This window comes from Cinclus cinclus, chromosome 12 (genome assembly GCF_963662255.1).
Source record: "Cinclus cinclus chromosome 12, bCinCin1.1, whole genome shotgun sequence".
Taxonomy (NCBI): domain Eukaryota; kingdom Metazoa; phylum Chordata; class Aves; order Passeriformes; family Cinclidae; genus Cinclus; species Cinclus cinclus.
In genome coordinates this window covers 9680808-9694538 of record NC_085057.1, presented here as the reverse complement: position 1 = coordinate 9694538, position 13731 = coordinate 9680808, and the positions used below count along the sequence as shown (strand labels likewise).

At 44.4% G+C, this 13731-nt stretch overlaps 1 protein-coding gene across 1 annotated transcript in view; it reads right to left on the bottom strand.

Moving 5' to 3' along the window:
• The window catches only part of GRIP2 (glutamate receptor interacting protein 2), a 257911-nt gene that overhangs the window by 19124 nt on the left and 225056 nt on the right, over positions 1-13731 (bottom strand). The window contains exons 14-17 of the mRNA XM_062500422.1: positions 13297-13377; positions 4911-4977; positions 3952-4097; positions 3517-3661 (exon numbers count right to left, since the gene is read on the bottom strand). Coding sequence (XP_062356406.1) covers positions 3517-3661; positions 3952-4097; positions 4911-4977; positions 13297-13377 — 439 coding nt within the window. The remainder of the gene's footprint in view (positions 1-3516; positions 3662-3951; positions 4098-4910; positions 4978-13296; positions 13378-13731) is intronic.

The following is a 13731-nucleotide window of genomic DNA, read 5'->3' as shown; positions in this document are numbered from 1 at the left end:
GGCAGGATGCGTCCCCTGCCACAGCCACTGCCAAGGCTGGAGCTCACACTCGCCACTGGCTGGACTGGGCTTCCCAAACTTGCACTCCAGCTCCCAGATACCAGCACAAGAGAACAGCAACCACCTCCTTCAGTACTGTGGGAGGTTCTGCTATCAGGAATCTCTGATACAGCCAGGAGATGCAAATCTGGACTGCAATATCTTTTTGTCCACGGCAACTTGTCTTCCTCAGGCTGCATCTCCAAACTGGACTGCACCTCCTGCAGAACTGGAATTTGATATCTCAATGCAGGCAAAACAGCTGCTTGGCTTTCCCCAAAATAACAAATTCTGTATTCTGTAGACATGCTGCTGTGAAATATCCACTATAAGTGGGAAATGCAGCCAAGCAGCAGACAGGACTGCTCAGGCTGCAGCTTCTGCTGCTGCCGAGGTACTCAGTAGTGCCACGATGATCCCACCAGCCACTAGATGTCCGTCTTGTCCCACCCAAATTAGCCTGGAACAGCTGTCAGGAAAACATTTGTGCGTTCAAACCAATTACAGATCAAACTGGGAACGGGCGATTTGTCTTAGAAGTTTCTATTGTAGTAAAAAAAATCAAGCTAAACTGCTGGCAGTTTACAGTCAATCCCTTGCTCACTGCAGTGCTTCAGCATTCAAGGATTTCCTGCTGTACCCCTGAATCCAGCATGGGGATACATCCATCCAAGACACCAGCCCAACCACCCAACCCTGAACACGACAGCTCTGCAGTAACTGTGAAAGTCTCCCAGCAGGCAAAATACAGAAACAATTAAAGAGAAAGGTCACATTCAGCCAGATATTTTTCTTCAAGGGAGAGAAAGCACACCTAAGTCCAGTCCTCTCAGGGTCCTCTGTGAGGCCAGGCAGACAGAAACTTAGCAGGACTTACAGAGAAAGTGGCTTCCAGCTAGTGACTCTCATGCCTTTCTCTTACCACCAACAGTCCTTAATTCACCTCGGGCACAAAGTAGCCCAGGTCATGGGCTGCATGTCCCTTCTTGCTCAGAGGGGCCAGGCAAGAAGAGAATTGAGTAATGAGTAAGTGGAAAGGTGTGAAAGGGGCTGCAAGCACTTCCCAGCAAGCACTGGGGAAGAGGTGGTTGCATGCATGTGGCTGGGATTCACTTGGCATATGAGCAGGGTCATCCTCCCTTTTCCTCCCTGTCAGCATGGCTTGGTGCTGGATACTCCTGGACCAAACTCTCCTACAGCCCCCCCTCCATGTACTTGAGCAGGTGGCACTAAACGAGGCTGGTGTGGCACTTTGAAATGTCACCAATAGCCAAAAACTGCTCTTGGAGAACCGTGACACCTCAACCAGAATTGAACAATGTTGTTCAGGCATGATCCCTTGGTCAAGAAGAAGGAAAACACAAATCCTATGGCACAGGCTGAAGCCATCTGCAGGCACTCAAGGAGGGGACACAGACAGTAACACAGGAGAGAGCCACAGCTCAACACCAATCTCACAGTGTGAGCTGCCTTTGTACATTTCTATAAGATCAGACACAAGGAAAAAAGTGCTCAAGGTCAAGATAAAACCTAAGTCATCTGACTCTGAAGCCTTTTTTGGCTTAGGCAGCCTGTCACCCACAGACAGATGCGTGACAGAACCCAGAGGACACCCTGCCTCCCCCACTGCCAGCAGCCCAAGACGCAGTGCAGACTTTCACTTGTGCCCCTACAAGAATGGCCCGTGGATTCCTGTTATCAGACACTGGGATCAGGTCCACCCCATGTCAGTGTTGCTGAACCATGTCCTGTTGTCCAGCAAGAGCATGGATTTGATTTAGATCCCCATCCTAAGGGCATCTGTGGCACAGAGAAAGGTAGAGATGTCAGGAAAGGGTCAATTTAGAATAACACTAGAAGCATCCCTCTTGCCTTGACAAGGTCAAATCACCCCCTTCTCTTACTCACAGGAGAAAAGTTGCACCTTTCCTGCAAGCAGCCTTCATCCCAGTGCTCCTCATCCTCCTCACAGGGAGCCAAGGTTACCTAGAGACATCCCTGTGCTGCTCTGTCCCCACACTGTTATCTGCTACTCAGCCACAGTGAACGTGCTGAACAGCTCCATCACTCTTCTCAGAAGGCTTTTCATTCCTCACTGCCTGCTTGCTCCTGATCAAAATTCAGTAGCACTGCAGCACTCGCCTGAACTACATTTCTGGACGTAGCAGTCACCGATGTGCATCCAAGTTCGAAGGAGGAACAACTGTGGAATTGCAAAGGGAACTGAGATCAACAAAGGTACAAGACTCTCTTCTGACACCTGACAGTGTTTGAGCTGGCTCTTCTTAACCTTTCTCACGCTGGGTTGCAGGTACAGGACAGAAGTGCTTCACAGAAAAGCCTTGGATATTATAGCCTGTGGCTATTATTTTATAGGGAAAAAGACCAAATCCTACAGTGGCAGGCAGTGATGTAAAATCCCCAAAGAGAAGAATCACTAATAACTAAGTCCATCCCCTTCCTTCCCAGGAGACACAGAGCTTCTGCGTTCTGCACCAAAGGGAAGCAATGGAAATTCACAGCAGTGTGCTGAGAGCTCTGGGATCCCAGTGCAGAAAAGGACACGGAGCTGTTTCAGTCCAGCTAAGAGGGAGTGTGGTCTTTTTTGGAAACAGAAAAAACTGAAAGGCCAGATCTGCTGTCAAACATCCCCAAGGTCTTGCACTTTACACCAGTTTGCTCAGGGTTATTTTTTGTTGTTGTTGTTGCTGTTCTGCCTGTCAGGCAGCACAAAATAAGAGACCCTTAGAGAAGCATGAGTCAGGGCTGCTGAAATGATCTATTTACAAGTCACAGCTCCCGTATAGAAAGATTAATTAAGATAGAGTGTATGACTCAGTTCCACCTTACACTCTCAGGAATGTCCTGATCCTTTAAATCCCACACATCCCCAGATATTCAGATCCAGGCACACAGTAACTTCCCTGGTGCTTGAAGGTAAATCTGCTCCTACATTTGTTTGATATAAATGCCTGATGCTTGGGTATGCCAACCTGCACTGAGATACCTCACATGTAACACACTGAGTAACAAGCAAGGATGGGTCAGAATACACCTGAGACCCCTGGTTGCAGCAGGACACACTACTGCAATGGCCATAAGCCAGTTTAGCAACAGGGGAGTCCTGGACAGAGTCTATGGTGGTTTCATAGGCAGGCTGGGCACTCTACTGACAAAAGGTGTGCATGGCAAATCCCAGACCAGGAAGCACCCCCATGGAAGAGAGGCAAATAAATATGTATCCCTGGCTGCAGAATTCACCTGACTCACTAGATCTGAATTTTCCTGAAGCATCTCTCTCATTGTCCCAGCAGCACAGCCCCCACCACCCTGCTTCATGTCACTTGGCACCTTCAGAGCACCTTTCCTTCTTAGCAGACTAAGACACCAAAGAAGGGTTTATGACAGCAGAGGAAATTTGGCATGGTTCAAGACCCCTTCTCAAATCAATTCAACTGCTCTGCCCCCAAACCTCACCTCTCTGCCAGCCCTCGTTTAGTCAAGCCCGAAATGACAATAGGATCAAAAGGTTCCTCCGTCCCAGAGATGGTTATTCCCAAAGGGCCCCCATATCGCTTCAGCTCCACTGTGTAGATAATAGCACCAGTTGTCTCCTGCTCATCTGAAAGAGAAAACAGGAATGCTGAATTCTTCTTATTTCCCAAATAAAAATAGTCATAGAAAAGACTTGCAGCATCTAGAAGCAAAAGCCAGAAGTCATCAGTGACACTCATACCAAATAGAATTTTAACCTTCCAGACACCACTTAAGGGCAGAGTAACAAAAATCTACTATAATCAATTGGAAAGTGGTGACTGGATAGCAGCAGCCCTTATCTTTGTTAGTTTGCACCACCTATTGGGAAATGTCATTACAGCGGACAGGCACCAGTTTGCATCAGGATTTCTGTACCAGAGTTATCTTCATCCTTCCTAATCTTCAATTTGACCAGGTCTTCACACTGCCTTAAAATCTGCACAGCATCCTCCATTGAGCAATTGTCGAGTCGGATGTTATCAATGGCTAACAGCTTGTCTCCCGGCTCCAAGGTGCCAGTTCTACACAGAGAGGAAAAGAAAACTAAGAGTACATTTGTATTTGCCTTTCTGATCCGACAACACATTCAGTTCTGCAGTGGAAATTACAATATTAACTTTTTACTGTCCTTGATATTTTCTGGAAAACAACTATGAGTTGAGTCTGGGACACCACTTATTTTAAAGAGAGGAAGTTTGTGTACAGGATGAATCCACACAGAAACAGCCAGGAAGATTAGATAAATATCCTGGGTAACCTACAATCCTGAAAATGCCTGATGTTTAACTGACAGATATTCTACCCTTTATGGAAACTCCTGTGTGAGCACTCTTAGAAATAAGCTATGCAGCCACACTAAATCCTCTGAATGCCTTGCTATGAGGTGTTGGGACCAGAGGAGAAGTCAATAAATGCTGAGTTATTTGCACAGCTCTCCACCAGTGCCCACTCACTCACTCTGTTCACCAAAGCAGGAGCTGAGACATGGCAAGCTACCTGATGAGCCATAGCACCTCCTGGATATATGAAGCCCTTTACCACATGCTCTTAAATGCTAAACATCCTTCTCCTAGAGACTCAGCAGACATCTAAACTAATGCCCTGGTCACCTTCTCCATTAGTTCAACTCTGTTTGCTTCAATACAGACAGTTTTTATTGCAAACCCTAATGTGGTCTAAGAAAAAACTCTAGTGCTGAGATCTTCTTGGATTCTGGAAATATCCAGGACCAAGTGCTACTGCTTAGCCTACATTCAGCTTCTCTGGTAGACATTCTAATTATCATGGAGGGCCATTTTGCTGTGGGTTTGACAGATGGAAAATCCTGCACTCACCTGTGTGCTACACTCCCCTTCTTGATGTCAGAGATGATCAAAGGATCCCCAAGTTTTCTGCTTGCAGCTGAAAAAGAGACACATGGTACAAAGCCTGGTGTTGAGTTTGCTGTCTGGGGATGGTGGATAGTTAATGGGGAGAAGCAGCCATAGGGAAAGGGGATTTATATTCTCGTCACGAAATGATGCTTCACAGTTGAACTCTGGAAATCTCTCCAAGAAAGAAAAGGAAAAAAAAAAAATCCCTGCAAAGTTTGTTGGTAGCTCTTTCCCCAGGTTAATTTCCTTTGGACTCCTGAAGGAGAGGATGTGTGGTGTCCAGCAACAAGAGGTGGCACTGCCAATCCCAGCACTGTTGAACACCCCTCACCACCCTTCATGCACAAGACAAGGGAGCCAAAGGCTATGGCTGCAGTCAGAACTAGCCCTGCTGCCTGGAGAGCATCCAGCTCAGCCCCATGCTCCATACAAGCATTTCTGTGTTCTTCAAGTAAAGTGGGCTGTTAAGTTTTCCAGGTGGAAAATAACCCAGGGAAAAAAAGCACAATTTTCCAGCTGGTTCAGCTCTCTAGGGGACTTAATCATACAACCAGATGAATCAGGGGTAGTTTGTGCTGGAGCTGGAAGGGGTGGGTGGTTTTCAACTCTTATCTCCTGGCTGACCATGATAACTTTTTCAGCCCACGAGATGTGAGTACACATCTCTGGTAGCATTTACATTTTTAAACTTGCCTGAAAGACCTGATGCTCTCCTGAGATACCCAAGAGAGAGTTATGACTCAAACTCCTGACCTCCTTGTCATCCACACACCAAACATACACCAAGAAAGAGCATCCATTCCGCCCCGCATCCTCCCCTCCTGCCTTGCTATGGGAATTGCATTGCCTCATTTAAAGTTGACAGAGCTTCTCAGCTTCTCACAAAAATTGTGTGGGAAGAAAGAAACTCACAGACTCTGAACATATCAGGTGCAGGGCAGAGATTAAAATATCTGTGAGGCACGTGGCACCAAACACACAGAGATCCACCTGCTTGAGCAGCAGTTAGAGAGCACCCAGAAAGTCAGAGATAGTAAGCGTTTACCAACCTCTCTGCTCTAGATTTTTCTGTTGTTTACATTCATTTATGATATTTAAAAACATATGTCTAACCCAACACCTTTAAGGATATCCTCTCCCAGAAATAACCAAACCTTCTGTACTAAAGAGAGCAAAAATACAGCCAATCTCAGTTGTAGCAGGGCTGAGAACCACAGTGAGATCAGACAGCGAAGAGCAGACCATGACTGATTTTATAATAGTCACAGCAATGTGAGTACTGAATGGTACAGAGCCTGGAGGAGTTATTTTTCCCGTATCTTACTGGAGCCTGGTGGCAGACAATTTTGGACTGGACACTCATGTTTGCTTCTGTCTGCAGACCTAAGGGAGGGGGATGTGTTGTGGAGATTCTCAGAGGGCTTGTGCCTATATTCAGCCTGTCCACAGCATGGACCAGACTGCAGACAGGATAGGACACACTGGGCAGAGCTGAGTGGTGGGAATAAGGGTGGGGTTAAGCCAAAAACTGTGCAAAAATCCCCATGCTGACTGAGAAGGCCACACACCATGTAGAAACAGCACAGGGATTGAGATTTATCACTCTGGTAACTATTACTGTTGCTTCTTTTTCAGTATAGAACATATATCTGCTGCTGACAGAGGTGTACAGAGTGTCTGAGCAGCAGTGAGGGGAGACCCTGTGAGCACACCCCAAGCCCTGGGTCAGGTGGCAATGCTGCATGTTTAATCACTCCCTAGCCTGGTTCTGTCAAAACAATCCAGGTTAGCAAAAATCCTTTTCACTGCAAGGTTTGTTTACTAGTTTCAAAGCAGAGGCATTGTGACAGAAAGGGGTTAGGGAGGATCCTAACCTGTCCTGGTGGTGGGCTGGGATGGCCATTTCTAATCTGACTAAGCTACAGCTGAACAACATGTCCAGAAACCATGAACACCGAGAGAGCAAAGAGGGAGGGGGGGAAAAAAAAAAAAGGCAAGCAAGCAAGTATAGACAACAGCATGCCTTGAGCTCTGCAGGATTTATGTTTATCTCAGCATCTGCCTTGCAAGTCGTGTGACACATGGGGGGATCCTGCACACACTCAGTCTCTGAGCAGAGAATGAGAAGCTTGTCCTTCTGAAGCTCCACAGTTGGTGTCAGCACTGAACACACCACAAGTTTCCCGTGACAGAAGCAAGGGTAACAAACCAAGGGTAACTTGCTTTATCCATTCTAGAACAAAGCAAGTTTAAAGGAAAAAATCATTCTGGGTTTTGTTTGCTGGCTTTTTTTAGAAGTTTTTCTCTCAGAACAGATTTTCTTGAGATGTGAGTTAAATGGAAGAGCCATATACAACTACATACAACTGTCGAAACCAACAGAGAACTCCAACTTTAATAAATAGCAGCCCTTGTAAATGTAAAATCTTCCGAATATTCATCACAGAATCATCACAGAATCACTTGGATTGGAAGGGACCTTAAAGATCATCTAGTTCCACTCATGAAACAGGGACACCTTCCACTAGACCAGGTTGCTTAAAGCCCCATCCTACCTGTCCTCAAACACTTCCAGGCATGGGGGACCATCACATTATATAATTATTTAATGTAAAATGCAAAGGCTTTATAAAACCATCAAATCTGAAGGGTAAGTTAGAGAAACTTAATGAATAACCATGTTCTCTCAAAAGGCATAAGATACAAGGTTAAGATAATGAAATCTCACAGCACAGAGCAGAGGCTTGCTGTTTATTCTAAAAACCTGTAGTTACTGACTCCACTAATTAACCTTTGGCATCCAAAAGCCCTTCCTGGCACCCCAGCAGAGTGTCCAGATGGGCTTTTTGCCTGTCTGCTGGGATCAGGTTGCCCTGAGCACCCCTGAGACCCACATTTTTAACCATCCTTGGCCATTCACAAAGGGTGACAATGTTTTTCTGTACAACAGCTGCCTGTCTGACAGTGAGAGAGCTGCAGTTTCACTGAAGGGGTGCCTCAGTAGAGGTCAGAGCCATTAGATACATGAATCCCTGGTGAGATTTTGAATAGACAATTTCCAATTTGCCTGCAATTAAAACAGCACCAACCTAAAGTACATCATTATTAGGTCTGTGGTCTTTGGCATTTGCACAGATGACTAAAGCCTCCGTATCATTCATTTATCCTGTTAATGTCGTTATTTCTCTTCAAAGGACATTGTCTTGGGAACTCTGCTGCAGGAAGACACAGTCTGGACACTCAGCCTTCCCTCTGGGTTTTGCTTTCCTGTGTGTGAAATGGAGATGGCAGCAAAGGAAGTCAAGGGAAGAGATGGAGGCAGGAGCTCACACACAGAAACCCATGCTCATCTCAGCAGGCATCCTGGCTGTGGCCTCCATGTGCCAGGACAAGCCACTTCAGATGGAAACAGACTCTTTTTCAGACACATTTGTATTTTTGGTGAATTTACCAGAACAAAAGATAACTTAAATATGCTCCAGTGGCCCAGAGAATGCTCCATAAATCAACAGCTGGTAAGAGTAGAAGCATGTGTTGGGGAAGAAACTCAAAATGAAAACCCTGTTTGGCAGTGGTGACAGGGCAGTGATAAAAAGGTGAATTGATCAATACTGTTATTTACTTTTTATAAATTGCTTCCAGTCTCTCTGCTGGGATTGTGGCTAACTCAGTGTTTACACTATGATGGATGACGAGGCCAGGAACACATGTCCAGTTTGTGTTTTTAATAGAATGCATAATGACTTGTACTGGTAAATTATTCCCCTCCAAGGAGCACCAGCACATATTTCACAGGCATCAACCTGTTAAAAATGCCCTTCATTACTGAAGTCAAGTCAAAGTAACACTGCCAATGTGTAATTAAATTGTAATAATGCCATAAGAATGCATTTAAATAAGAAGCATTTTTAAATTGGAAATAACAAAATCAGAAACCAAATAATCTCAGGATAGCTAAGGACTGATAAGAGGAAAAAAAGTGAATCAGAATTGATTACAAAGAGCAGCAGTGAAAATCAAACCCTCAGTACCCAACTTTTTCCTCTATCACTCATTAAGTTCAGCAGCAGGTGTATAAATTATCAGTACCTCCAGCAGGATACTGCCCCATCACAGATCCTTTCCCTTTCACAATCTCTAGGTAGCAAAACTGGATCAGGACATCCCAGCAGGATAAAAGCAGTGGAGTGATTCAGCTGTAGTGTGAGTGAGGGGGTAGGAGAGGTGGCTGCTGAGCTTGCCCTGCCTGCAGACACGCTCAGCTGGGCTGGTGGCAGGGCACAGGCTAACACAGAGCCAGCAAAACTAGATTTGCTTGGCTCAGAGATCCATCTTCTCACCAGGACAGTGATTACATTGCTTAAGCGACTTAATCGAAGTTATCTATCTACCCAAATTCTGGTTTTATCACCTGCAAGCAGATATACTGCCTACTCCTTATCTGCAGTACTTCACACCAAGGGCACAGGAATTGATTTGTTAAGATATATAAAGGTAGTTGGATAAGCTGTATAAAGCATTAGTGCATATCTAAAATTAATGACAATTTCAGTATCTCTTTAAACAGCAACACCAACACACCTCTACCCTACAGTGAATGTCACAATCAGCCCTTGGAGAGGATATTTGAGACAGAAAAAAATTCCCAAACTCTCAATACAAAAGGCAATCTTTTGTGTAATCAACTATCATTTTCCAGAGGGCAATAACAAATCTATATCTTATTTTAAGAGGTGAGGTATTGAACATATGAGAATATGTGACTATTAGCTTCTCACTGCTGGAGATTTTAATTTGTAAGAGATTTCAATCTTCAAAGGTATAACTGCATCATTAGAACTGGATGCAGCCAGCAAGATCAGAGCATTTGAGGCACGTGTTCTGCTAATGGAGATGATACTTCAGTCTAACAAGGGTCAAATCTTCACATCCCTGTGTCAAAACTCTCAGTTTCCCTGTATTTGCATCCTCACCATTCAGAGCCTCAGAGGTTGTTGTAAACAGGCAAACTTCAGAGTTCTTGGAGCAGACAGGAGCATGCTCTGCTCCTCAGCCAGAGTAGCTACTCTGCAAGCAAATGGCCTTCTCTCTGGGACAGACACTGAAGGACTGGATCAGAGTTTCACTGGCTTCATGTCCCATCACCCCTGGACAAAGTGCATGGAGCAGCACACACATGGCAGCTTCAGTGCTCTTCATTTAGCATATGGAGGAGGCTGAAATGAGGCTTGAGGGCACAGAGATTCCCTCAGGAGTACAAAGCACTGTCAGTGAGAGGCTCATCCCTTGGACTTTGTACTCATCCTCAGGGGAATGGAAAGGGAAATGGTGCTATATGCATGTCTTTCCACCATGCATCTTGATTTGCTGAGTCCCTTTGCCACACTGTGTTTCAGCAGGGGGACAAAACCCATCTGTGCTCTCAGACCACAACTGGAGACTCATCCAGCTCAAGCCTTCTCCTTCTGGAAAACCTTGAGATTTCTGAGAAGATTAAATGCCCTCAGCAAACTTCTGCCCCTCACCAGGAATAAGTACAGCCCCTCTCTGCATGTTCATCCCAGAACCAGAAGCATCTGCCCTCCTCATACACAAATCTCCTGGGTTTTCAGCCCTTTTATGAGCATTTCCAGCAGATTTACAGCTCCTCCTGCAGCCAGCTCCATTACATGAATTCTTCCAACGCATCCATCAAGAATCTGCTCTCCCCCCACCCTTTACTTAGTCCATCTCCCAATTAGCTCTGAGAGCCACAGCACAGCAAGAACTTGATCACATTTATTTCTGTAGTGCTCCTCTGATGAGGTCGTAACACTTTCTGCCCATTTAAGAAGGCAGAGCCAAACTTTCCTAGGCAGAGGAATTAACTACAGAGAAACCAGCTGAAGCCAAGAGGTAAAACTCAATGAAAGCAACTCATCTTACATCTGTAGTGTAGCTAGACTACAAAGTTCACAAATAAACCCAATTCTGTGGCCACAACAGTGCAGTGGGTCTTCTACTGACCCCTTCACCTTGTCATCTACTTAAGCTGCTCCAGTTTTACAGAGCAGGGAACAGGAATCCAATGCCAGAGGCCAGCAAACCAAGTCCTCTCCTTTAAAACAATAATTATATACTTTCCCATATCAGAAAGAAAGCTGTAAAAGCTGTTTCTAGAGCTCCACAAGCACTCAAGTCAGCAGAACTGAGAGGAAAGGAGCTGAGCAAAACAGAGAAGGGTTATTTTTCCGCTTTTCTTCTGCTGTTTGCATCACACACCTGCATGCACATCATGTCTCTGCAGGAAGTACTTAACATAAGGTTGCTTGCTTTGGTTTTAATGTTTGAAACTGGTAAATTTATCTGGCTGGTCAGAGGCAAAGTGAAAAAATTATTATCTAATTTGCTAAGGATCATGCGGACATAGGTTTATATAGCCTAATATATGAAAACAAAATTAGGATTCAGCTTTAATTTCATCCTCGCCACCGCATCTTCTGGGTGTCTTTTTATCCATTTGTAAATATAATTTTGGCTTTCTTTCAGGAAACTACTGCAATATATTTTAGGTTTATGTATGTGCATTACTTAAACAATGTCCTACAAACATATTCAACAATCAGAAAGATCAAATCAATTATGGTATTAAAAAATCTGCTTTGTAGTTGGATAATGGGCATCTATTTAAAACCCCGGGGTCAGTTTCTTTCTATTAGCAGTGATTTCACAAAAGTGTGTGAAATCTCTTTTTTTTAAAACAAATTTGAAATTAAAACCTTTCCAACATAAAAATATGTTTGAAGTGTAAATGCATATCTAAAGCAGATACCGTTCAAGTAAGACTTCACAAATAAAAACTTATGCTCTTCCCAGCAGCTCCCAGGTTCATTTTACTCTCTAGCCCCAGACACAAACTAAACTTTGAAACTTAATAGGGCCTTGTTCGAGCCAGTTTTTGCAAGCAGATCCATTATCCCAGGTTGCTCCCTGAGGCTGGAATGCCACAGAAGTGGCAGGGCAGCAGGTTGGAGCCCAGCACAGTCTGCACCGTGCACTGCTCCCCGCCACTGAAATGCCATTATAGACAGCCTGCTGCTTTCAGAAAGCACTTTGATGTCTTCAGACAGTAATTGCTACCAAGCCAAATGTTAAATACTGTGCTGTTATTTCCCAGGATTGTCCTCGTGGCACAAATAGGGGAAGCTGAGAAGAGGGAGAAGAAATATCACAAGGTGCAAAGGCATCCTCCCGTTAATGTTCCGGTCACTCCTGAGAATCATCCCACTTAGACCAGAACACCTCCAATTAACTCTCTAACTAATGCTGTAAATGTCAAGAGGTAATTACCATAGCTTATCTCTTTTAATGAAACCTAGTTTTCAAGTGTCCCTTGCGACTCCATTCCCCAGACACAGCTGGGTCGGTGCTCCTGAGGACTTAGACAAGAGATCCCATTATTGCAGTCTCACAAGCTGCTCTGTTTCAGATCAGAGGTGGTGGCAGTCTCTGGGCATGGCAAACCTGAGATGATTAAACTCACTTTATCCAGAAGTGAAAGACGGATGAGTGATCTGAGACTTGCGAGTGTTTGCCATATAGGAAAAAATCACTGACACAAAGTGTAACAAGACCCCAAGTTAGCCAGAAATTTGGGATGGATCTGCCTGTATCAGCCCCTACAGCATCCTCTCTGAAGAGGCCAAAAGATCTTTAAATTAAAAACCATGTTCAGAAGAGACACAGAGATAATTAATCAAGAGTGAGCAGAGAAGAGAGAAATAAAAGGAAAAAGGTTTATATTCTCTTCTCTCAGTGCACACCAAGTCCTGGCACATGGCTCTCCTTCTGCATGGCTTGAGTTTGTCAATGAAACAATTCCTGGCAAACCCTGGAATTAAAAGTGCCTTCCCCTGTCTCTAAGATTCACCACTCTCTTCATCCTCCTCCTCCTCCTGGCAGTTTCCCTTCTCTACCCTTCAACTGTGGGGTTCACCTCTTAGCTTGCTCTCCTCCCTCCACCTCTTTTTGCAAGGGCAAAAAGACCCAGGCAATTATTTTTTAAAAAGAACACAATACAAATGTGAACAAGGAAATAAAAATAATAATATTAATAATATAATATAATACAATATAATATACTACTAGTCTGCGTTTGTCCCAACCCTTCATGCAGCTGCTTTTCTCTGCAGCTGCCAGCTCATGGAGGCAGGAACCACACATCTGATTCATTCTGGAATAAATCACGAGCACTGGAGTGCTACAGAAACCCCACATGATCTTATCTCTCTTCGTTAAGTCCTCTAAAATGCCTGTGTGGAAAGCAGAGGCTCTTACAACTGCTACTGCAAGTCTGAGCAATACTTACAGCTGATTGTAATTCCAAGCTCTACACCTCTTTTCTTGGGCAATTTAACGTGGAAAGTACCGCTGCTGGGTATGACAGACTCTATAAAGCCAAAAACAAACAAAAAAGAAAAAAATGAGAAAAAGGAGAGTTTTCAGTTGTATGGATGGTTTCTTTGGAGCCAAGAAAACAAGCCCATAAAGCACTGCTTTATTGGTTCAAATAGGGTTATCTGAGGCCCTGTGGACTTCAGGTTGAAATTTGGATTCTTATTAAAAATACATGTTTTGAACATCAAGTTAAGTGCTCACATAGCACTGTATTTCAAGACCGAAACAGCTCTGTCAACGTAAAAGAGAAAAAACCCTATTTTTTAACACAAAGCTGCACTTTACCCCTAGCCTATAGCTTTGGTTCCCTCCTGGCTTCAAGGCTATAAATGAATATAAATATTAT